This window comes from Sturnira hondurensis, unplaced genomic scaffold (assembly GCF_014824575.4).
Source record: "Sturnira hondurensis isolate 20B ecotype Veracruz unplaced genomic scaffold, ASM1482457v3 Scaffold0004136, whole genome shotgun sequence".
NCBI classification, from domain to species: Eukaryota; Metazoa; Chordata; class Mammalia; order Chiroptera; family Phyllostomidae; genus Sturnira; species Sturnira hondurensis.
In genome coordinates, this window is record NW_028076767.1 from 27,536,105 (window position 1) to 27,561,603 (window position 25,499).

The 25,499-nt window shown below is 52.8% G+C and overlaps 1 protein-coding gene across 2 annotated transcripts; it reads left to right on the forward strand.

Moving 5' to 3' along the window:
• Positions 1-1,092: 1,092 nt before the first annotated feature.
• Positions 1,093-24,514, forward strand: GDAP1L1 (ganglioside induced differentiation associated protein 1 like 1). 2 transcript variants are annotated; one of them, XR_005066132.1, is made up of 7 exons: positions 1,093-1,632; positions 9,664-9,856; positions 10,616-10,789; positions 15,217-15,314; positions 16,061-16,175; positions 23,111-23,755; positions 23,854-24,514. XR_005066132.1 is itself a non-coding variant. In XM_037044114.1 (6 exons), exons 1-6 carry the CDS (start codon positions 1,321-1,323, stop codon positions 23,452-23,454), a joined length of 1,236 nt encoding a protein of 411 aa, XP_036900009.1. In that variant the 5' UTR covers positions 1,093-1,320; the 3' UTR covers positions 23,455-24,514. The 2 variants fall into 2 exon arrangements, 1 of the variants encoding a protein (XP_036900009.1); XM_037044114.1 differs by having other exon boundaries at positions 23,111-24,514.
• The last annotated feature ends 985 nt before the right edge of the window (positions 24,515-25,499 follow it).

Genomic DNA, 25,499 nt, shown 5'->3' on the forward strand with positions numbered 1-25,499 from the left:
TCTACCTCGATCAAACTTCTAAGGCCCTACTCCTCTGAATTCACAGATATTTGCATTTTCCCTCAAGACAGCGCATATCCTTCTTTGCACAATCAAACTGTGAACACCAAGACATTTTGAAAGAGAAAAATCGCTGAGGGAGGCCGCCTGTGGCAACTGGGACTTAACAGAAACTGGAGCTCTAAGCTTCCTTGGCAGCCAGAGAACGAAGAGGAGCCCATGGACCACGGAACTTTTGTCTGGGAGAAGGAAGGCTGCTGGCTGCTCACTCCAGAGCCGTGCTCGTCAGTGGGGGGGGGGGGGCAGGGGGGGGCAGGGGGGGGCAGGGGGTGGAGGCAGAAGTGCCTGGTAGCGTGACTGGGTGGGGCTGGGGGCGGCGGTGGAGACTAAGAAGCTTATTTTCCTGGTGCATCTATTTGCTCAGGGAATTAAATAAATTAAAACAATATTTATAGTAAGGGAAGCGAGCGTATATTAAGGAACTTTCTGGGAAGTTTGCATGGCTGTTTAGGATAAACTACGTGACAGTGCAGGTGTTACAGTCTTTTTGGGGGCCTCAGCTTCCTGGGGTGGAGATGCGACCTTGGACCGATGATTTACACCTCTGAGCTTCACCTTCCTCGCCTGGGAAAAATGATCACTGCAGATGAAATGAGGTGATGCAGTTAAAGTGCGTGGGTCCACCAGCGCTTGCTGCGCTGCTGCTCATATGTTGTCCTGACCTTACGGCTGAGAGCAGTGGTCTTGACTCAGGCCAGACAGCCTGAGTTTAAATCTCAGCACCCCCAACTCACTAGCTAGGTGACCCTGGGCAAGGTCACTTAGCCTGTTTGTACCTCAGTTTCCTCCTCTGTGGAATGAGGCTTATAGGGTTATTCTGAGGGCTAAGTGCATCAATTATTGGTTAAGCCCTTAGAACAGTGCCTGGGCACACAATAAACTAGTTTGTTCCCTTCTGCTCTTAAAGGTTCCAAAGGAGAAAAGTTAGAAAATAACAGCTTCATGGAGAGGTTATTTCCAGACACTGATTTATAAAAGCAATAAATCCCTATAACTAGTTGTCCTAAAGAAATACTTGCTTCTTAGCAGATTGCGAGGCAGAACGCGTTTACAATGGTGGAATCATGGGCAGGGAACTGGCCATACAGGAGTCACCTGGGGAGCATACCCCGCTTCCCTACGGCTCCGCGCACCCTTCCACAGAATGCGTCAGAGAGGACTGGTGGCTTGTCTAGCACCGGCCAGGGGCGGGCCAAGGGGAGGAGGAGGGAAGGACCTCCCGGGATCCCCTCGCTCCCTCCCTTGCTCGCCCAGTGAGAAATGACATTCACGGAGAGAGGCGGGAGGGAGCGAAGGAGAGGGGCAGGCTCCGAGAGGCCATGTGATGCTGGGCGAGAGAGAGCCAGCCGCCTCGGAAGCCTCCTTCTTTCCGCCCTCGGATTCCGGGCTGTCATGGCGACCCCCAACAACTTGACCCCCACCAACTGCAGCTGGTGGCCCATCTCAGCGCTGGAGAGCGATGCAGCCAAGCCTGCGGAGGCCCACGACGCGCCCGAGGCGGCCAGCCCCGCCCATTGGCCCAAGGAGAGCCTGGTTCTGTACCACTGGACCCAGTCCTTCAGCTCCCAGAAGGTACAGCTAGAGAAAGCAGGGGAACCGGATGCGTCTGGCGGCTAGGAGGCTCGGGGGAGGGGATTCCAGAGCGCTTACGGGGTCTGAGGACCCGGTGTAAGAGGAGGGTGGAATCTGGGGTTTCCGGCCGGAGGACGGGAGGTGCTGGGCTGCTCTCCCTGGAGGTGACTGGCTCTGTCTTCCGCCCCAGAAGCACCATCCCCAATTGTAGGAATATCCATCCTCTTTCCCTTCCAGAAAGACCCGCTCTGTTGGAGGGCTGAGAAGAGAGACAAAGGCAAAGGGAAGGGAATGGGCATTGCTGGGAAGGCGGCCTGTTGGTAGGAGGAGCGCTTCCTGGGGTCCAGCCTCCAGCCATGGTAGCCCTGCCTCCAAGCTCCTGTCCCGGATACTACAGGCCTTCAGGTCTCGGCTCCTCTGCCCCTCTGCATGGCTGGGGCCCTTGTTCTGGCTTGGAGGGTCTATCTCTAGCCCCACCCCCACCCCCTTCCCCCCACCCCCTTGGTATAGTAGGAAGGAGTTAACTCTTTTTAGACCAGCCCAGACCTGAGATCTGTGTTTTACTCTTACAGGCACAATATGGCCTCTCGGTCACTCCTCAGACTCAGGGGAGCTAGGGGTCAGCTAGGAATACAGCCTGGTGCTGAGTTATTGGGGTTCCCGCTTCTGGCGGTGAGGGCCCGGCACTGTGCCTCTAAGACAGGAGTGCCCGCCTCTAGGAGCTCAGTCTCTCAGTTGGGGCGATTCTCCGGTGGGAGGGACAGATTCAGCACCATGGCCAGGGCCCAGCATTCACAGACCATTGCTTGTCTGTCCCTGGAAGATCCTCTTGTTCCGTGCACTCATTTTCCAGATGGAGAAACGGATTCTGTAACAAGAAGGGGCCTTGGAACCAAAAGATTTGGGTCTGAGTCTTGCTCCAGGCTCAGTTTTATAGTCTGAAAAATGGGATGATAATAATAACAGCTGCTTCTAATTCCAGCCCCTCTGAGGGCTGCTGCGAGGGTTGTTGACGAGGCGGCATAACTTACTGTTCTGGACCCGCACTACTCCAACTTGGTCGTGCATTGGAATCGCTGCATGATCCTGGCTACAGCACAGCCTGCTGGGTCCCACCCCAGAGATTCTGACTCAGTATTCTGGCCCGGGGCCCAAGGCGCTGCATCTCTAACACGCTACCAAGTGATGCTGATGAAGCTGGTCTCCCTTTGAGTAATTCCACTTTAGGGTATAGATCCTGAGGCCAGACAACCCCCAGTGGGTGGGGTTGGCATCTTCCCCAATAACTTACTATGGGGATTTGGGCAGGTCACTTTGTCTCTCCAAAGCCTCAGTTGTATAACCTGTAAAATGGAGCTAATGGCAGCACCTTCCTCAGAGGGCTGAAGGTGAAATGGTGAGATGAGCTGATGCCCCAAAAGTGCTGATGGCAGGGCCTGGCATGGACTCAAGTCTCTGTGAATAACGGGTGTTATGGTAGTCAGAGTACTGGGTGGCGGAGAGGCCGGTTTAGCCCAGATCTCCCTGGGTCGCCCATGAGCTTTACTCCTGTGTACTGAACACCTACTGTGTGCCAGGCGCTATGCAAGTCATTGGGGGTTGGGGATTGGGGGTCTGGAGAGGAATCAGCCTGACCTCCAGATGTTAGAATCTGCTCCCACCCAGAACCTCAGGAGCCAGGCCCCAGTGGTGGGGACCGGATGGGAGGCAGAGCGATGACACTTCTCATTACCATCCCCTGGGGGAGCTGCCTCCTCTTCCCCATGTGGGATGTCTTCTGTTCAGCCTGAGCTCAGGGCTAAAGTGGCCCCCTAGTCATGGCTGGAACCGCCCACTGCAGCCCCCTTCGTGACCAACCTCTCACCGGCCAGCCTGAGCATCTTCCTGCCTCTCCTGCCAGGGCCTCCCTCCTGCCCAGGGGCCCCTGGTGGGTATAGAGGCAGCGTTAGCCTGGCAGAAAGGGCATGGGCTCTGCAGTCAGTCCTGGGTTCCAGTCTCATCTTGAGTGCTACTGGCTGTGTGACCTTGGGTACATCACTTCATCTCTCTGTGCCTCAATATTCTTACCTGTATAAGGGGAATCTTGCATCCTACCCAGCAGAATTCCTGGGGGACCGAGAGGACATGGACATATGTTAAGTGTCTGGCATGTAATAGGAGCTTAGCGGCTGAGTTTCCTCTCATCCCTTCAGTCCCAAAGGGCCTTGCCTGCACACAGGGAACAGGTCCCCATGCAGAGCATTAAGCCTCTTCTTAATGGCACATGAGTTACTAACAGCAGAAACAGTGCACCCCCGGGAGTGGTGGCGGCGGCCCCCATGGAGCATCTGGAGACTATTCCAGAGCCAGAGGGCAGCAGGTCAGTGAGCAGTCCAGAACCCAGACCCTGCGGCCAGACTGCCCAGACTTAAGTCTCAACTCCACCACTGACCAACTGGGTGATCCTGGGCAGGTTGCTTTAACCCCCATACCCTGGTTATCACACCTGTCCATTGAGAATGTTACTAGCACCTCCCTGTTAAGAGTCATTGGGAGGAGATGTATTCGTGTGAATCACTCAGCACAGCGCCTGGCGCAGGGCAAGTGCGCAGTGACTGCACCTGCACTTCCGGCACTGACCACTCTGCCACTTCCTGGCTTTGTGACTTTGTGCAAGTGGCTTTACCTTTCTTCTTTTTTAATCCTCATCTGAGGATGTGCTTTTATTGACTTTAGGGGGGGGGAGAGACACCAGCATGAGAGAGAAGCATTGACAGGTTGCCTCCAGTGTACACCCCAAGTGAGAATTGAACTCGAAACTGAGGTATGTGCCCTGGCTGGGAATCGAACCCACAACCTTTTCATGTATAGGATGATGCTCCAACCACCTGAGCCACCTGGCCAAGGCTTCATCCGTCTTAAGTCTCAGCTTCTTCATATGCTTAGGAGTATGCAGAGGGTTAGGACCAGGGCTGTGAAGATCTGGCGATATGCAAGATCACACACTTAACTTGGTGCCTTTAAAAACCTCTTTCTAACAGTGAACTTTTAGGCATCACCATAGGTGACCATTTGGGGCCACAGGGTTCAGAGCGGGGTTCTAATTGCATGGTGTAGATGTCAGGGTGCTTCTGAGGCTGTTCCTGCTCCTAGCCCGTTCTCCTTTGGAGAGGTGAGGTTCTGAGGGGCAAAGAGTGCAGGGAGTCAAGACACCAGGATTCCAGTGCTCACACTTGCACTCACTGGCTGTGTGAGCTCAAGTCAGTCCTGGCCCTCTCTGGTTCTCAGTTTCCACAACAGGAAGATGGACTAGATGTTTGATGTACCCAACCTCCCCCCAATCCCCACTCGGGAAAAACTGCTTTACTTCTGTGTGTCCCCACCCCACCCCCTGTGCTCTGGGAATCCTTCTGTCCTAACTCAAGCCATTTAAAAAAAAAAGATTGCTACTTACTAGTGGTGTGACTTTGGGCAAGTTATTTACTATCTCTGCGCCTGTTTTCTGTTTTGTAAAATGAGCATAGTACTAGTGCCTACCCCATTAGATTTTTGCAAGGATTAAAAAAACTTAGTGCATGTAAAGGTCTTAGTACAGTGCTGTGTAGGAGTTAGCTATTATTACTGTCGTCCTTTCCACTGGGGTGAGTTTCTGGGCACCATTCCTGGCTCCCTGCAGCAAGCCTGGTTCAAGGGTGCCCCCATCCTCTCAGAGTCTTCCTTGGCCTTGGTTGTACCTGGGGGGAGGCCCTGGCCTAGCCTTTAGCCCCCAGGAGTAAAAGGCCCAGGTCTGGGTCCTACCATAGGCCAATCCCAACACCCAAGACAGAGCAGGTCTCCCAGAAGCCGCTTTGCAGATGTGGCAGGAGGGAATTAAATGACCTCCACCTCTCACCCAAGCCTTGCCTTCCATGCCCTTAGGCACTGGGCCCCAGCACTCCCCATACTGTTGCACGTGACCACTTACCTAGCCCCCAGGAGGCCCCCAGGTAAAAACTGTGATCTTATCATTCTGCTCAGGAGCCCACAGTGGCTCCCCAGGTCCCTCTGGGGAAAAGCCAGAGTCCCCACAATGGCCTCAGGCCCTCCTGCAGGACCCTAACCTTCCTTGGGTCATGGATCCCTCATCAGTCGGGGGGAACCCTCTGGACCTGTGTCAGAATAATGCTTTTAATCAAATAAAATACTTAGGATTATTAGATTAGAAGGGAAACCAACCATACTGAAGTATAGCTATTGACATATTTTAAAAACTAGTTTGTTATATAATGACATGTTTCTATATTAACCCATTATATAACAGTCTAGTGGCAGGACTGATAACTACGGTGATGCTGAAGTCGTGATGAGTGTAACTGCCACCACTGTGAAGTGATGGAAATATCTGATTCCTAGTGGTGACAATATTCCAGGCACTGCTAACACTACCATGCTTTGTCGCCTACACTCATAATTAAAGAAAAAGCTAAACATCAGTTTGAGATTGCTGAAAATAAACATGTAATTTTCCCATCCTAGTTCAAAGACTTCCTGAATTTCCTCATGGGCCCCTGGGTCTAGGCGTCTCCATTGGAAGTCCTGGTGCCTGATCCTTTCTGACCTCTTCCCCCCTCTCCCAGGCCCACTCACCCCGCTCCAGCCACCCGGCCTCCTCACACACGGCCTCTTCACTGGCTGTCCCCTGCCTACAGCCTTCCCCTGTGTGGGCCACTCCCTCACTTTTGTTCAGACCTTTGCTCCAAGGTCACCTTCTCCAAGAGGCCAGCCCTGGTGGATCACCCTATTTAAAGCTGTCACCTGCCTCCCTGACACCCCAGCATCCCCAGTTGTACTCTGATGTATTTTTCCTTTTTTCTGTTGCACTGACCATCTTCTGACACAGTTTGTCATAGTAACTGCTCATTATCTGTGTGGCCCCTCTAGAACACCAGCTTCCCCAGGGCAGGGGTCCTTGTTCACTGCAGAGTCTCCCACACTTAGAACAGGACCTGGCACGGAGAAGGTGCTTGATAAATTAGGTGTTGGGAATTGACGACTTTGTAAGCCATATATGTTACATTTTAAAAAAAAGGTATTTGATTCTGCTCTAAAGTATAAAGTTTATTAATTTAAAACTAAGGTATTTGAGATAAGTAAACCAAGGCTCAGAGAGTCTAAGTGTCTTTTGAAAAGTCACACAGCAACTAAGTAAGTGGCTAGGAAGAGACACCAACCCAACCCATCACAGTCCCGTCGGAAACAAGGGCTTGGGTGAGGAGGGATGGTGCCTGACCATGGCAATGCAGCACCAGTGGGTGAATTTCAGGCACCCACAGGGAAGATAGTTTGCCCAGAGATGGTTGATGTCTGGTTCCACTGAGTGGTGACCACCTAAGTGTGGTCCAGCCCCCAGGAGGCAGAGGTGGCAGATGGCCTTGGTGACTGTATGCCCTTCCCCTGGGCCTGGCTTCCTCCTGCACCCCCCTTCCCCGCAGGATGGCACGTGGCTCTGGCCTTCAGCTCAGCAAAGGAGAGAGTCTCCTTGGCTGCTTGCCAGTGTGACCCGAGGCAGCTCCGTGAGGGCTCTTATGCCTCTAAAGATAGTGCCCTCCCCAGGCAGCCACCCCACCTGGCACTGTCACTGGTATGTCAGGACAGGGCAGATGCCCTGCCAGGACAGAGGCCAAATGCCTGCCATTGCCAAGGGCAAAGGCTTGGTTCAGTTTCTCTTTCCTCCATCCAGAGGCCCCGCTTGGCCCAGAGGCTGGACGACTGGGCAGAGTCTGACCTCCGATGCAGGAGGATGCCCAGAGAGGCAGGAAGGCGTTGGGTGGTTTGGCTCCAGGCAAACTTCAGCCTCAATGGCTCTGGGGCTTCTCTAAGGCACAGTCACTGCCCATGAGCTCAAATGTACACAGACACATGTGCTCTCGCTCATGCATACTCACTTGGATTCACACTAATGCACACGTGCTCACACGGTACTTGAATACTCACACTGACTGGCATACTCATCCATGCATACCCACTCATGCACGCATGTGCACACAGAGACATGCACACAACTCACACACTCACACACCCGGACTAAACAGATGCCACCCCCTGGGTGCTCACTCTCTGCCACGGTTCCTCCCTCTCTGTCAGACAGACCCAGCCATTCCCTCCCACAGCCCTGTCTCCTGTGTGGTCTGAATGGAGTGTCAGCTTTCTGCAGGACTGCAGCCCCTTGCTTTACTAATGAGAAAGAGGAAGTTCAGGAAGGGACCATGGTAGCTCGAAGGTCACACAGCACTGCTGTGGCAGAGCCAGGGTGTGGACTGAGTGCCTGCCTCCCAATATCATTGGCAGGACCTGCTTCTGGCTAAAGGAGCAAATGAATGAATGTTGGGAGTTCAGGTGCCAAGTACCTCGCCCTGCCCACAGTTCACTAAACAGAAGTCATGTCAGCTGCGAGTGTGGGGCATGAAGCACTCACTGTAGGACATCACCAGGAGCCTGTGCAGAGAATGTGCATGCTAATAGTGAGGCTAGAAACCATGTGTGAACCTCCTGTGCTGGGACTTTACCCATGTCATCACATCTTAACCTTGAGCTAGCCTTGAAGAAGTAGATTACATTCCTCATTTCACAGAAACTGGGGATCAGAGAGGTCAAGTGACTTGCCCAAGGTCACACAGCAAATAAACAGTGGAACCAGGCTGTAAGTCCATGTCTGTCTGCCTCCAAAACCTATTCCATTGCAAGTAGCTAAGACATATTACCTCTACTGTATGCCAGGCTCTGTTCCACAGGAACTGATTCTCACAACAGGCCTCTGAGGGAAATGCTAGTGGGATTCCCATTGTACGGGTGAATAAACTGAGGCACGCAGATGTAAAGCTATTTGTAAAGTCAAGTTATCCAACAAGTAAGGGCTGGAGGTGGGATTTGAACTGACACAGTCTGGCACCCAGTCCAACATGCTGAACATAAACCCACACTGCCCCGTCTGGGTTTTTAACTCCTGGCATCTGGGAGGGAAGCCGGCAATGCCCTGTCCCCAGAACTTCCATTTGGGTGTGTAGGGACATTGACGCTCGGGAGGGGTGGAGTCACTCGCCATCTTTTTGCTGGGGGAACCTTGGATGAGCTCAGCCTTCTTCCTGAGTCTCAGTCCCCAAGAAGGAGACAGTTAGATTATGTGATCGCTGTTTTTCAGCTCAGAAATTTTGGGCAGGGTCAGGACATACCCCTGCCTCAAGGTTCTTCATTAGCTTCTACCAGCTCAAATGTTGGTCTGGGACACCCTAGAGCCATAGGGGAAAAACTAAGGAGAGGGGAAGACCCAGGACTCCCTGGAAGGAGCCCCCCACCGCAGAGAGCACTGGTCTGGGAGTCAGGAACCATTGCCTGTAGGTTTAGGTCTGCTGCTAAACTGCTCTGTGACTTTGGGTAAGTTACTTACCCTCTCTGGGCTTAATTTTCTAATAAAAAAAATAATGAGATAGTCTCTGCTCTGCCCTCTTCTGGGAGGCTATTGTGAGTATCCAGTAACCAGATGGGAAGGCATTTGGGGACAGTAAAGGGCTCAACCAATGTTGGCAAATTATTTTTCACCTCATTTTGTTCCTCAAATAATTTGAAAACTTTTCACTGATCATAATAAGAATTTCTGCAAATTTCCTGGCTCACTCCGCCCCTGCAGGCCAGGCTGAGTTCAGTCGTGATCATGATAATTGAGAGTTGAGTGCTATTTACATACCAGACACTGGATCGGTACTACTAATGCTTCCATTTTGCAACTAAGGAAACAAACTTAGAAAGTTCAAGGAATCTGCCCAAACTCACACAGGAAAACCAGGAATTCTATCCCAGGTATGTCCAGCTATGAAACTCAGCCCTGTAACCACCAGGCCCTGGGCCCCTGGGAGATAGGACCCCCTTCCCATCTAGGGGCCTGAGAATGGACTGGAAGAAACAGTGTCCCCTCCTGTGTGTGACCTCTGACCTTCCTCCCCACATGCCTTATCCCACCTGGGCAGTGTGTCCCCGTGTGTCCACCCGCCTTCCCTGCTTTGACCCTGGCACCTGCAGGTGCGGCTGGTGATCGCAGAGAAGGGCCTGGCGTGTGAGGAGCGGGACGTGAGCCTGCCGCAGAGCGAGCACAAGGAGCCCTGGTTCATGCGGCTTAACCTGGGCGAGGAGGTGCCCGTTATCATCCACCGTGACAACATCATCAGTGACTACGACCAGATCATCGACTATGTGGAACGCACCTTCACAGGAGGTATGGCTGCCGCACCCACCAGGGGCCCTGCAGGCTCAGATGGGAAGGCCCAGTCTCTCCCAAGGTGAATCGTGGGGCTACACAGCACAGACCCCCAGGGAAAGGTACTACAGGGAAAGGGCATGGTCCAGAACCCCTGACCCCCACCTTGAAGGTCTAGGGCCATAGTCTCCTTCCCTAAGAAGTCTAGAGTCACAGGCACGGCCATAGGCCCTTGGGAGCTCCTTGGGCATGAGCAGGACCTAAACCACCTTCTAAGCCCCCACAGGCCATGGTAGAGGTTTTCCAGGATGCCAGGGCACCAGCAGCCCAGCCCTCGAGACCCTGGAAGTATAGTGAGGGCCACAGACTGCCAGGAAGCCCACAGGCATGGGCCCAGACATCCTAGAGCCTTGCAGACAAGAACAGGGCCAACACCCAGAGCCCTGTAGATCTCTATGCCCCCTCCTTCCTCCCTCTGGCTTTGCTCTAGTTCAGGAGCTCACAGCTCATGGCAGAGCCTGAAAACACAGCTGAGAGGGGATCACAGCCCACGCGCGCACTGTTTAAAATGAATGTGAATTAATTGCCAACATTTAAAAAGGAGAGCCCTGACAGGTGTGGCTCAGTTGGTTAGGCATCATTTGCAAAGTGAAAGGTCTCCAGTTTGATTCCCGGTCAGGGAAGTTGGGGTGCCAGGGGTTGGCCTCTTTGAATCAGGGCGTGGTCTACCTAGTCAGGACCCACACCCCTGGTCCAGCTGCTGGCTATGCCTTGCAGAGAACGTGGTGGCCCTGATGCCTGAGGCTGGCAGCCCACAGCACGCACGGGTGCTGCAGTACCGCGAGCTGCTGGACGCACTGCCCATGGACGCCTACACACACGGCTGCATCCTGCACCCCGAGCTCACCACCGACTCCATGATCCCCAAGTACGCCACAGCCGAGATCCGCAGTGAGTGCCTGGGGCCCCTCGCTGACCCCGTTCTTTGCCCACCTGCTCCCTTTCAATGGGAGTCCTCCCTCTGCCTCCTCTTGCTCTCTAATTAGCATGTCTCTTACTTTCCTTCTTCCTATTCCCCCTCCTCCTCTCCTCCCCGTCTCTGCCTCCCTCTCTGTCCCTTTCTGTCTCTGTGAATCTCTGTGGCTCACACTCTGGGTGCTTCTCTCTCTCTCTTTCCCTCCCTCCCTCCTTCTTGCTTGCTTTCTCTCTTCCATTCTCTCTGGCTTTCCATTTCATTTACTCTGTTTCACATGGAATCTGTCTTTCCCTCTCTGTCTCCCAGTCCCCTCTCCCACCCCCTACTTTTGTCCCCCCCCGATCCCATACAGAGCCTGTAAGGCTATCTGTCTCTCCAGAGGCTTGTCTTGTTCGTGGGGAGGTAGGGCCCCTCCCCACAGGGCTCCCAGTCCCAGACTCCTGGGTCAAAGCCCAGGGAGGTCAGGACTGTGGTTGGTGGCCCAGGACACTGAGTGACATCAGGCTGGTGTCACTGAAGAAGGCTGCACAGATATGGTGAGGCCCCCTGGGCAGGGGGGGTTCTGATTTCTGATTCAAGCACCACCCATGTATTATTAGCCTGGATGTGCTCATGGCCCAGGTCATCCTTTTGTTACCAGCATCCAGTAAATGGAGGTTGGATGAAATGAGGGTGTCCATCAACAAGTGTTTACAGACTTTTGTCCAGGCTCTGTGCAGACCCCATGGGGCCCTACAGACAAAGTCTGATGATTCTACGTAGGTGATAGGTGCTCAGTAAAGGGTTGTGAGACTCAATCCCATCCCATTCAGTCAACAATATTTATGGGGTTTCTTATGGCCCAGGCCCTGGGCAGGGGTCTGGGGACCAGTGAGGAGACACACAGCTTCTATCACGCTTGGGTCCCAGTTCTGTGGAAGCAGAAAGACAAGTGACCAGGTAATTACAGTGCGGGTCTAGGTAAATGTGAACAAACTGTCAAGGGCGATCTGGCTCTTTATATGAAACACAGAAAGGACCAGACCGTGGAGATTCTCCTGCAGGTACACTTGGAGGTGAGCACCAAGAAGTATGTACGACGATATTCATCGCATTACAAGTGGTACTAGCAAGAGGCTGGAAATAACCCAGCTGTCCTTGAGTTGGGAACTGGGTAAATAAATTCTAGCCCTCTCATACCATAGAATGCCGTGCAGCTATTAAAAAAATAATAGGCATATGGAATGTTCCCTAAGATATATTAGTAAGTGGAAAAAAGTGAAGGCAAAATGCATCAGTGTGCTATCATTAACATATTTAAAAGGAGGTTAAATGGATACACAGGTGTTTCAGAAACAAGGAGTGTTTGGGAAGGAGGCATGAGAAGCTGCCAATACTGCTTGATTTGGGGAGTGGAAATAAAGGACTACAGACTGAGAGGAGATTGAGTCTTCACTGTGCATGACTTAATGTTCAAAGTTTTCAACAAGTATGTATGTATAATCTGTTCAAAACCAAACATAGTGTCAATCAGTGTTACGATAAGGAGGCTGTGGGACCACAGAAGATGCCTGGCCCAACCTCTGAGGTCGTGGAAGGATTCGGAAATGCAGCAATGTCCAAGGATGACCACTGCCCCGGGGTGGGTTAGAAGGGGAAGGGGAGGGAGAATCCTTTCAGATTCGAGAGCGAGAGGGTATGGTGTGTTCTGGGGACCGAAGGAAGTTCAGTGTGGGTGAAGTGCAGCCCAAGGGGACGCAAGTGGGCAAGTGTGAGTCTGGGGAATAGGTCTGGCAGAATTGGAATTTATCCGAAGAGCAGTGGAGAAAGAGTGATGGGAGGTGACGTCATCGGATCTGGATTCTACAAAGATCACCCAGCTGAGGGTGGGCAGAGGAGTTGGGAGGTCCTGACTGTCATCTAGGTGAGCCACGATGGAGGCCTGGGCTAGGAGGCAGCAGTCCCTAAGTGTTCCTGGAGGCTGGAGGTATTCCACCTTTCTACCCTGAGCCATTTGAAGGTGCCTGGAAAGCAACGGGGGTTCCAGAGCAGGCCCAGCCTGCTTCCTCCTTTGAAGAAGCTGAAAGGGTCCCAGGGCTCTAGCCCCGCTGGAGAGGGGTGGAGAGACCCCACGGGATACGGAAGTCCAAGGTCTTCCCTTGGCCTAGTCTGCCCCCCTAGAGTCTACTGAGAGCCATACAGGCAGCTCCTATGACTGGCAAGAGAGAAGATGCTGTACTTGACCTTCACATTCATAAAACATCAATGAGGCTTAATATAGCCCCAAAGCTGAAAGATCTGAGAATGTGTTTATTGGGCTTGTATCAGGCCAGGAGACAGGGTGGTAAATGGTGAAATCTCAGAAGGCAGAAACTGAACAACTTTGGTTACTTATTTACTCAGCCATTCCATGCGTTCATTCAACACTCACGGAGTTCTTTTTCTGTGCCAGGCCTCTACGGGGTTTTAAGAGAATAGAGATAAATCTGACATAGCCACTGCTCTCCAGAAGCTCAGCTCCGGGTGGGAGACATACACACCCAGAGATAAGTACAATAGCATCAAAATCTCCATGTACAGCAATGCAGGTGGCACACTGCACCATCCGGGGGGCACTTCTCTCATAGACTACCATGGGAATGGCATTGCGCGACGATAGCTCTGACTGGCGCGCATGCATTCTCCGGCAGAAATCTGTGCAGTGTGCACCGGAGGGCTAAGTCACTGAGCGATCATACCTCCAAGAAGATCAGGAGGGACTTTGTGGAGGAGGTGGTCTTGAGCCGGATCTGGAAGGGGATTTTCAGAAATATAGAGGAATCCTATTCGGGGAGAAAGAAGAATGTGAGCAAAGGCCCAGAGGTTTGGAACGGTCGGGCACATTCTGGGAACGTCAGGCATTTGGAGTGGCTAAAATGCTACCATCTGGACGTGGGGACAGTTGGGGGAACTCAGTGAAAGATGGAGTCAGTGAGGGCAGAGGAGATGGGTCCTGCTGGGTCTTTCAAGGCCTGTTGAGGAGCTTGGACATTATCTGAGGGCAGAGAGGAGCCTGGGATGGGTTTTAAGTAGGAAGTGGCGTGGTCAAGTGTGTTGTTTTGAGGAAGGTCTCTCTGGCAGAAGTGGGGGAAGAGCTTGGAGTGGAGAAAACACAGACAGACGTGAGTCAAAATCATGCAAGCAAAAGATTAACAGGGATAGTGAGAGGGTCGAAAGGCAGAGGGTAAATATGAAAAATAATGAGGAGGAAGAACAACAGGATCTGGGACCGACTTGGTGTGGGGAGAAGGGACAAGGAGGGGTTGAGGACAACCCTTAGGCATCTGGCTCGGCGTAGGGTGTGGGGTAGGGCGAGAGGATGCTGCAGTTTGGGGAGAGTGCAGGGAAGGAGCAGGGAAGATGATGAGGTTGACTGGGCCAGGATGTTTTCCAGAAGCCTGAGGATGTCCAAATGGAGTTGGGGTCCAGGGGAGGGGGCAGAGCAGGATTGGAGCACCACCACACACTTGACCTACCATGTCCCCAACTTGCTAAGAATTCCAGATAGGCCTGCCCCAGGGAGGGAACAGAACCCAAGATCTTCTCCCACGTAATATTTCCACCTCCTCCTGTAAAACCCATAGTTTACAGTCAGACTTTCAAAGTTAAAGACTTTGGAAGTTAGATTATAGGGCACTTCCTCTCTCCCATTAAGGGTAATTCTTAAGGTGCTGGCTTGAATTCCCATCACTGACCCACTTTCTGTCACTTGCCTTCTTGTCAACAAGGCTGGTTTTCCAAAAAAAAAAAAAAAAAAAGATAGGTCATTGAGTCCCTAAATTTTTAGTGGAGTTGCCTCACCAACAGTAGAAGTTTCAAGACACCAAATGTCTCTCACGTTTTTTCCTGCAATACACAAGTTTTTCCTTGTGGGTACAATGAGTGAGCACTAGACCAAGAATCAGGCAGGCCCAGCTTCAACCGGCTTGTCACTCCCTAGTGCGGGCCACTGTTTAGCCCTCCGACCTGTTTCCTCAGCACCAAGGGAGTGTGGGGGAGGCACACTCTGAAGCATGAGTTTTTCCACATTTAGCATTACATTCATTTCTGACAGACTCCTACTCGTCCCGGAGAGTAGAGGGGCTCCCTCAGAGAGGCTCTTGATGTCTCTCTGGGTCCCACAGTGTTCTGGCCACTCTTCATCCCAGACTGACCATCGTGAGCTGCTAGTGGTCTCTTTAGATGTCCACCTCTCTGGTCATACTGAGTCCACGGCAGGATGGCGTCTCAGCCGTCCCGTGTTGTAGCTTGTTGTGCCTGTTAAGTGTTGTCTGCACAAGTGTTGGTCCTTGTTATTGAATGGGACCAACTCCAAGTTTGGGAGGGAACGGGTTGGGTGACGCTGGGTATCAGAAGGACAGGACTGTTCCTCTTCTCCCCCCAGGACATTTAGCCAGTGCCACCACGGACCTCACGAAACTGGACCATGAAGAGGAGCCCCAGCTCTCCGAGCCCTACCTTTCTAAGCAGAAGAAACTCATGGTGAGTGCCTCCAGGCCTGCTCGTTCCTCTCTCCCATCGTCTTTTCCATGGAAGAGGGCAACTGGGAGCAGCTAATTCTAGGCAGACAGTCAGCTGATGATGTGAAATGGGAAATCCTTTGGCTTGCTTTTCCAGTCCCCTGTCCCCTGTCACTTATTGGCTGTTTGACCTCAGGCAAGCCACTGTCCCCTTGGAGCCTCAGTTTCCTCATGTCTTGGGTTGTGCCCCTAAAAGCAGAGCGTGTATTAGACAGAGGTTCTTGGGTATTGAAGGAGTATTCTGAGGAGAGCCCAGGAAGAATGGGGGAGTATAGAAAAGAAGAAAGGGCCAAGTTCACGGGAGCACAAAGTCGATCCACCTTGAGGCCAGGGGCCAGCCTTTGATATCCTTATATCAGCAAGCCATTGACTACAGAATCTGGCAGGGGTTTGAAAGGTTGAAGGGTCTGGGCAACCTCCCAGGTATTTCTGAGCAACTGCTCATTGGCCAAGAGCAATTCTCTGGGGAAGGGTCAACTATGAGCCACTATCAATGGGCCCTCCCAGCAGCTGGGGTGTAAGGGTCCAGCCCCGTAAAAGGGATCTGGCCAGGACAGCCAAGCTCACGGAATGCTGTGAGCACTGGCTGAGGGTCCTTTGTCACCGTGGAGCATCCTATACTCTTGAGGGGATGTTTGGAGGCTGGGTTTGCAGAAGGGTGTTGGGCCGAGACTCAGCCCCTCTGGCTTCTGCCTGTGCTGCCCCCAGGCCAAGATCCTGGAGCACGATGATGTGAGCTACCTGAAGAAGATCCTCGGGGAGCTGGCCATGGTGTTGGACCAGATTGAGGCCGAGCTGGAGAAGAGGAAGCTTGAGAACGAGGGTGAGTACCAAATCTGGGGTAGGTAGGTGCTGGTGCCAGCCACCCCTCCCCACCCTGACCCTGACCGGTCTCAATCTCTTTTTTCCCCCAAAAAATGGAATGTGTTTCAAAGGGGTCAGAAGACCCCTCCCAAGTGGTTAGGATCATGGGCCGTGGTGTCAGGCAGACCTAGGTTTAAGTCCTAGCTTGGCCACTTACTAGCTGAGTGACAATGGGTCACCTACTTCACCTCCCTGGATCTCAGGTTCCACCTACACAATGGGGATACTAGTATGACCTCAACAGTATGATCTCAGAGAGATGCTGAGAAACAGCATGAAGTAACACATGTAGAGTGCTTAGATCAGCACTTAGCACACAGTAGGTGTTGGTGAAGATGAGGTGGTGGTGGGGATGGTGACCTTTCCCCTGGTCGAGGGTGTAGTATGGCCCCTTCAAGCTGCAGCCAGACATCCAGGCTCTCCCAGACTCTCTGACCTTGACTCTTTCTGTTCTCAAGAGGCTCTCTTCTCTGGACCCTGGGCAGCCCAGCTGCATTCCCACCTCTGCATCTTTGCCCCTGCAGTTCATCCAGCACTCTCTCCGCACCGCCCAGCTCCTTTTTCCTTTTACAAAACATCTTTGCAACAGCTCTTTTTCACATTTCATTCCAGACCTTCCCATTGCTCTGTCTCAAGCAGGCGGTAAGTCTTACCTGTTCAGCTACATGACTGATGGAGCCTATGCATTGTACGCTGCTACACTGAGCCACACGCACACACATTGACTGTGTATATTGAGAAGCTGTGGAGCACAATGTTCTAAAAGACAAGTTTACAGTCAGGCAGATTTGAGTTCCGGTTCCAGCTTTGCTGCCTGTACTGTGTGACTTGGACAAGTCACTTCCCCTATTGCAGCCTCAGTTTCCTCTCCTGTAACACGGGATGATAAGAATCCAACTTAAAACCTTAGTCCTTGTGTTGCACGCTTGTGAAAATTAAAAGCACTCAGTACAGTGCCTGGAACAAACTAGTTTAGTAAAATATGACAGCTAAGGACATGTACATTCTCCAGATGAGAAAACTGAGGCTTGAAGAGGTCAAGTGACTTGCTCAAGGTCACACTCCTCGTAACTAGTGCAGTTAGGGCAAGAACAGTTCCCTCCTGATGGGCCCAGTGGTCTTCCAGTGTCTCGCCACTGAGGCCCTGAACATAAGTCACGCTCAAAGACCCAAAGTCTGCAACAGGGGCCCTGTCATGTGTACCAAAGCCAGCGGCTTTAAATCCTCTCTAAAGAAAAAAAAAGGATGGTATGGCTAAGAGGGGAAGAATAAAACGTACCTCAAGGGGAGCATTTTCACTCGTGTCCGAGGGGTGCTGAGGGAAGCCATTGCGGGAGAGTGCCGAGGGCCGAACGGCCTCTGGGGTCAGACAGCCCCAGCTCCGCCGTTCTCTCACTGGGGGACCTTAATTCTCAAGCGTATTCTCTCTATTTATCTATCGATCTGTTAGGGCTGCCGTAGCAAAATACCACAGACTGGCTGACTCAGACACCAGAGACTTATTTTCTCACAGTCCTGGAGGCTAGAAGTCCGAGGTCAAGGTGTCGGTTTCTGCTGAGGTTTGGTGGGTTTTGTTTTTCAGGTTCTTCCTTTGAGGCCTCTCCCTCAGGCGGACAGCTGGCCGTGTGCTTGCTGTGCTGTCGTGTGGTCTGTCCCCTGCGGCGTGGCCCTGGCGCCTGCAGCAGCCAGGCTGGATTAGGACCCGCCCTAAGGGCCTCGTTTTAACTTACTTCTTTAAAGGCTCTTTCTCCAAACACGGTCACTGTCTGAGACACTGGGGCTAAGGCTTCCTTCCACACAGGGATTTTGGAGCGACACCGTGTGGCCCATCACGATCTGTGTGTTTAACACCACTTACTGTGTGCCAGGCACTGTTTTGACCGTTTCATGTATTTTAACTCACTTAATCCCATAGTTACTCTAGGATGTGGATAATATGAGTAACTCCATTTAACAGATGAACAAATTAAGGCACAGAGAGGCCCAGTAAGCTTCCCAAGGTCACACCGATGGAAGAGGTGGAACGGCTCCTGGAGCCGTTCTGAAGCCCCAGCTCTGGTGCCTCTTCTGCTCTGCAGAAGGGAAGTGAGCACCTGCCTGTCGGGGCTGTCGTGGGGGTCGGTGAGAAAGTGCATGTGAGGGCTCAGCACGCTCACTGCCTGGCACGCTGCTGTTGGAGGTGCCTGCAAACGCTAGCTGCTGTGTGGTCAGGGGGAGACATAGGGTCCGACCTGGACAGGGGGCTAGAGAGTTGGTGGCCCTGGAGAGCAGCTGTGGACACACATTCCTCAGGGGATCCTCGCCCGAGGACCTCCTGTCTGCACTCCCTGTTTGGGTTCCGAGGTCTCCAAGAGGAGTTAGCATTGCACTGCCTGATGGCCAGGTGACCGGGGTTGTTCAGGATGTTGAGGCGTGGGCAGTCCTGACGCCCCCTGGGGGCTGAGGGAGGCAGCAGAGGCCCAGGGGGGTGGCTATGGGATTTGAAGGTCAGACTGGCTGGGCCCATCTGGTCTCTCTGGCTCATTCACCTCCAAGGGGTCCCTCAAACCTCCCTAGGGGAAATGTGCTCGCTTCTCTCCTTGTGTGGCAAAGCCTAGGGTTGGGAGGTATGATAACGTCGTAGTTAAGAGCCCTAAGTGGAGCCAGCTACTGAGTGCTACCATTTCCTGCTACCATTTCCTGCTATGGCCAAGAGGACCAGCATATATGTGATGGTTAAAGGCATAGAATTGGATGGTTTTGTCCAGGAGAGAGTCGAGACAAAAAGAGAGATCGAGGTGTGCCGTATTCATTATCCACCGCTGTGTAACAGATTGCTCCTGAACTTAGCAGCTTAGACATACAGCATTTCTCGTATCACACGTTTTCTGTGCGTTAGGAGCTCCGGAGCAGCTTGGCCGGGTGGTTCCGACTAGGGGTGTGTGGTGCCGGCTACAGTCAGGCTGTTGGCTGGGGCTGTGGTCGTCTGAGCTGGAGGACTGGCTTCCACGCTGGCTCACCCTCGGGGCTCTTAACTGGACGGCTCAGTTCCCCACTGGCTGTTGGCAGGAGGCCTCTTCTCTTCACCACACGGGCTTCTCCACAGGGCTGCTTGCGTTTCTTTGCAATGGAGCAGCTGCCTTCTCCCTGAACGAGTGATCCAGGAAAGAGGGAGAAGAAGCAGAAGCCACGGCGCCTTTGATGACTTACGGAAGTAGCTGTCACTTCTGCCACGCTGTGTTCCATAGAAGCAAGTCATGAAGTACAGCCGTAGCTAAGGGGAGGAGAATTGGGCTTCACCAAAGGGAGGGGTACCAACCCGTGGGCACATTTTAAAACTCCACACCTGCCCCAAGGTTCCCCCACATTAAGAGAGGGGTAGAGGCAGAGAGGCGGGCGAAGCCGACCCAGTGGGAGTGGCCAGTGAGGTAAGAGGACCCTGCGGGCTAGGCGCCCAGAAAGGGGCTGGGAGGCTGAGTTAACAAGGATAGGAAAGCGCCCATGGATCTTGTCCCATGGCTGCTGGTCCCACCCTGCCCAGAGCAGTTTCACTGGAATGTGGGGGCAGAGGCTGAAGAGCAAATGGGCAGAAATGTGGACAACGGGTGTAGACAGCTCTTTTGAGAAGTTTGTCTGTGGAAGGGAATAGAGAGATCGGTGGGAGCTGAAGAAGGCTATGGGGTGAAGGGAGGGTTATTTTTTAAACAGCAGGTACAAAAGTGTGTTTTCAGGCTGGTAGAAACAACCTGGTGGAAAGGAGAAAGGAATGATGCGGGACCGGTGATGCAAAGCCCACGAAAGGATGGGAGGAGGTGTGGTCCAGGCAGGTCTCCGTAGGAAACAGGGTGACCTCACGTTGGATAACTGAAGAAGGCTTGTCACAGGGACTTTCCACAAATTTCCACAAATATGTGGGCAGGTTTCAGGGGAAACAAACCACAAGGAAAAGTGTGGTACCCTGGGCCTGAGGTCGTGAGGGGTGGGAGCAGGTTCTGACAGTGGGCAGACAAACTGTGTGGAGAGGGGCACCTGGCAGGAGCTGTGACTTTCATTCTGGGGACACAGCCAGGGCATGGTGACCCGCAGAGAGGAACCTGAAGGATATAGGGCTTGGATATAGGACCTCACTCTCACTGCCCTCCTGTCTCCTTCCGCTGCTCCCCATTGCCCGAGCCCCCTGGAGCCAGAGTCATCCCCCTGGGCACAGAGCAGGGTAGAGAAGAGAGGAGGGTGGATCTAGAAAGGCAGAGGGGAGACAGGCAGCATCAGGTGGGTGCAGAGGGCCTGGCCTTGAGAGCAGGCGGATTGCACCTGCCATTGTGTCGGAGGTGGCAGAAGGCACATGCACGTGCCTGGGTTTGTGGGCTTCATGGTGGGGAGTGGAGGCCTCCATGTCTGAAGGCTCTCGTTTTCTGGATGAAGCATGAGGTGACGTCATCAGCTGAGAGAGAACTGAGAGTGTGAGGCGAGATGGAAGATGTGCAGTTCTCCCCAGGGGATGGGGAGCAAGCCTACTTGAGAACTATTGCAGGCCCTGGGCAGCACTGAGTGCCCTCTTGGGCTTTGCGGTCATGAATTTAAAGAGTAACTGGTCAGCGTGTGCGTCTCCGGCAGATTTGGCTGGCAGACTCAGGGAGGGCACAAGATGGGGTTTGTGTGGGGCTGGGATTGCCAAGGGAACGCCACACAACCAGGGATGGGGACAGCTGAAGGAGTCAGCCCTCTGGCGACATGCCAGATAGCTGCATGAATCCCCATACACATGTAGTCATGGTTATTAGTGTTTGCCTACAAACATAAACACAGGCATGGACATTCTTAGTGACACACACATACATGCCTGGGAACATCTGTCTGCAGGCAAAAAGCCACTGGATGTGGGCATGCACTTAACTTATACATGCAGTGACCTTCACAGCGCATGGACACAGGCACCCATGGGTGCAGATATTCACATGCATATACACAATCAGCGGCATGGGTTTGAGCAGACGTGCACACCATACATGGTACAGACACATAGACAGATCTGCACCCAGACCCAAGTAAAGAATGCACTTATCAAAAGGGGCCCGGGTGTACGTGGAGAGACAGGCGTATGCCTACGTTCATCGGCACATAGGAAGAAGGAATGTAATGCAGTGGCTGTGTGCACAGGCTCTGGAACCAGACGGCCTACGTTCACATCCAGACTCTGCTCTCCCATTTACTTGCTGTGTGCCTCCGCTGCCTCATCTGTCAAATGGGGATAATAATGGCACCGACTTGATCAAATCCTCGTGAGGAGTAGGGACGCCACCACACTCCCCCATCTGTCTCCTACCTCGCAGGCTGCTCTTCCTCCTGTGCAGTGCTGGCTTCTCCTCACTCACAGTCCCTGCACCTCGGAGTGGCCCGGGGATGTCCTGGGTCCTGTTCTCAAACCTGTCCGCCCTCACCCAGGCTGTTGGCCGGACTTCCACCCTCCAACGATCCCGCCTCCTCGTGCTCACCTCCCTCCCTCCCTGGCGGTAATTCCTTGACCGTCTCTCTGAGCTCTCCCCGGCCTGCACCTTTCTCGTCTCCTCATACTCACTCTGCAAAACCTCAAACCTGGTTCAGCCGCCCTCCACCTATTCAGCACCTGCACCTGTGGGCCTAAATGCGGCTGGACACACACACAGAGGTGCTGGCTGCTCTTGCTTTTGACTTCACGGCCACTAGCCTTAGCCTTAGCCTTAACCTTGCTGCCCTAGCCTTCCCACTGTCCCCTCTCCAGATGAGCACTTAACACCTTTGCCTTTCTCCTCAATTGGTCACTTTCCTTCTATATCACAGGAAATGGAAGCTCTAGGGAGAGGTTTCCCCAGCTGTGACCCCCATAAGTACTTACCCACTTACCCAGCATTCATGTCTCCACAGACACTGTATTTTACCAATTCTGAGATGAATTCATGTTAAATTGTGCCACCTTAACTATCCAGTTTGTGAGAGACTGGAATGTTTCTCACAATCAGTAGCTTAGTTGGCATCACATGTTCTCTGCAGGGCAGCTGTCTGAACATTTGACAGCAACTTAGATTTAGTGAACCATGGTACCCCACACTCTGTCCTGTTACCAAGGACGGACTGTCCTCACACTGGCTAAGGCCAGTCCTGTCCTTGTTTCCTAGATGCCGTTCACGTTCAACCACTTGAGGACACCCCATCAGTAATTCTCTCCACTCTCTCCTATAGACTCAGATGATAAAAAGGAGAAATCTTCTTCTCTGCTAGATCTGCTAGAGCATTCCCATTCACATGCTGGTTTTCCCCTCCCAGCTTACAAAGCCACTCTTGACCCGTCTCAGGTTATTAGTGTATCCTTCCCACTACAGCAAAACACCTCGACAGAGTGATCTTTGCTCGCCGTCTCCAGTTCTTCACCTCCCTTTCTCTCTTGAACTCCTTCCAACTGGGCTTTCATCGTCAGCATCTACTCCAGCTGCTCTTGTCAAGGTCACCAACCGCCAACTGCAGCCACTGTTCTCAGGCCTCCTCTTACTTGACCTCTCCACAGCACTTGAGCACAGCCGAGTGCTCCCTTCTCCTTGGAACATTTTCTTATCTTGGCTTCACGACGTCACCCACTCGTAGGCCATCTCCCACCTCCCCAGGCCACTCCTTCTCATGGGCCTTCACTGATTCTTCCTCCTGACCAGTATCTAAATATTGAAGTCCCAAAGCTCAGTGCTTGCACTTAAAAACTAGGTTGATTTAAAATAAAAAGCAGACAGGGTAACACAAGGGTACGGGGAAAATTGCTTGAGCTGCACGGGAGTGAGCGACCCCGGGGAAGCACCTGGACAGGCAGCCGACCCCCTGGAGGAGTCAGTGCATGAGCGGGGGTGGAAAAGCCGACCCCGCCCGCCCCCGTGCCCCCTCTCTTCCCTCTAGGGCAGAAATGTGAGCTGTGGCTCTGTGGCTGTGCCTTCACCCTCGCCGACGTCCTCCTGGGAGCCACCCTGCATCGCCTCAAGTTCCTGGGACTGTCCAAGAAATACTGGGAAGACGGCAGCCGGCCCAACCTGCAGTCCTTCTTCGAGAGGGTCCAGAAGCGCTTTGCCTTCCGGAAAGTCCTCGGCGACATTCATACCACCCTGCTGTCAGCCGTCATCCCCAATGCATTCCGGCTGGTCAAGCGGAAACCGCCATCTTTCTTTGGGGCCTCCTTCCTCATGGGCTCCCTGGGTGGGATGGGCTACTTTGCCTACTGGTACCTCAAGAAAAAATACATCTAGAGCCAAGCTGGGCCTGGGCTTGGTGTCTGACCGTCGGTGTCTCTGTGCTGTGTGACCCCAGTGAGCTCTCAGTAATGCACTGTCTCACGAACACTTGGACACCCCCTCCCCGCCCCTTGTTCGGAGTAATTCTATTGTCAGTGTGAAAACATTCCATAGTGTAGAAGTAGACATTGCCAATGCCGTGAGTCGAAGCCACGGCGCTACTAAAGGAGAGAGAGAGAACAGAAGCAAAACATGAATGCCTTTTCTTTTGATCCAAGGCTCAAGATGGAACTGTGGGGACTGGTTAGGATCTGAGGTGAGTCCCAGGCCATTTCACCCACCAGGGCCCAGATTCTGGGAGGTGCTGGGGGCTCAGAGGGCCTGACCCCTCGCCTCCCCTTCCCTCCTGCCCAGGGAACTCTTCCACAGGACAAAGCCAACATCAAGACCCAGCTCTTCTAAGTGGTACCTATGGGTGGGGCTAGAGACCCGGAGACCCCACAGGAGGCCCCTGAAGATTGGAAGGGACTTCACTCTTCTCCTGGACACGGACTGAGACAGCAGCGGCTCAAGCCAAGGCAGTGGCACCCGACTGCCAGGCTGTGACTGGGACCGACACCACGAGCACACCCTCGTTCCCCTCCGGAGGGGTTCAGTGAGTTCGGTTTGGCACCTCACCAGTAATTCCTGAAGGCAGCATCCGTCATCTTCCTCCCACAGAGTTGATTCCCCCCGCCCCCGCCGTGAGGTGGACTTTCAGCAGAAGCCATGTTCGCCACCGTAGAAGGTCAGTCCCGGCCGGAGTGCAGGGGTGGGTCTGGAGGTGGATGAGCCCTCAAGTCCCTCTCCTGGCCTCTGCCAGCGCCGTCTCTTTTGATGTCCTCTGTTCCCACCCCTTGTGGGGCACCTCCCGTGCCCCACCTTGCCCCACGGGGGGGTCTCTGCATCCACGCTGCCTGCCCTGGTCTCGTCTCACTTTCCTGTGCCTTTTGCATGTTGGGAGAGGGTCTGGATGTCACTGCCGCTCATGCTTAGAAAACACTGAAAGCCCCCAATAAAGCATCCAGGAGAAGCATTTGCTTTTCGTTTGTAAGCCCGTGTTGTCCAACTAGCTCTCATTTCCAAAGGCTGGGGTCAGAGCCGTAGAGACACGAGGTTCAGACTCAGTGCCCCACGAGAGCTGGCAAGAGTTGGGTTCAGGCCTCAAGGTGCTCAATGTGGGGGTGGTTTCTGGAGACTGTGAAGTTCTGCCATTGATGTACCTCCTCCTCCGCTGGACACAGTGCTTCTCAGTTTATGAGTCTGTTCACAGCCATTCGCTCATGTTAACCTGTAAATGGACTTTCAGGGGACCTGCCCCCAAAATTTCCCAGAGGGGAAAAATGTGTTAAAATGCCCAAGGACATTAAACCAAAAAAGTATAATTTGTGTAACATAAGGCATATTTTTATTTATTTTATAAAAATGTATAAGAATTTTTCATGAAGATGAAAAGAAAAAATAGCCAGGGCCAAGACAGGGAGAATACTTAGAGACTCTCCACCCCTTTGGCTACTCAAACATGGACACAGACCCTTCCCACTCATAATTAAACTTCACTCAACAACAATAGCACGCTTAATCCTAACAGGGCCGACAGCTCTCCTGAAATGAGGATATACCTTCTCTCCGAAAATGAGACCCATAATCCCCGTCAGTTAGTAACATCACTCTGGACAATGCTGGCTTCTCTTCTCCTTCCACCTCTGACTAGAGATCACAGGCACACCTCAATATACTGTAAGAGAGATAGATGGATGGACAGATAAAAAATGTCAACCATCACCAGCATTCCTGTATACAGCATCTACATTTACGTGACAAGCAGGAACGACCTGTAGCTGCTCCAGCCCTCATTTCTGTGACCAATCAAAAGGCCATTGATGATATTTATAGTATCTCTTTTTTTCTACCAGCTCTTCTGTGTTCCTTTTCCCTCAGCCAGACCCTCGTGGCTGGGTATTTTCCTGGTGAAGGGACTCTGACTTGGTCTGCGGTAGTCTTCCACCAATCCTTTACTT

Bases quoted from the DNA above. Each gene is read 5' to 3' on its own strand.
- GDAP1L1 (XM_037044114.1), top strand. From the start codon at position 1,321: ATGACATTCACGGAGAGAGGCGGGAGGGAGCGAAGGAGAGGGGCAGGC. The intron at 9,857-10,615 runs GTATGGCTGCCG...TATGCCTTGCAG, and splicing joins GGAACGCACCTTCACAGGAG to AGAACGTGGTGGCCCTGATG. The intron at 16,176-23,110 runs GTGAGTACCAAA...TCTTCCCTCTAG, and splicing joins GAGGAAGCTTGAGAACGAGG to GGCAGAAATGTGAGCTGTGG.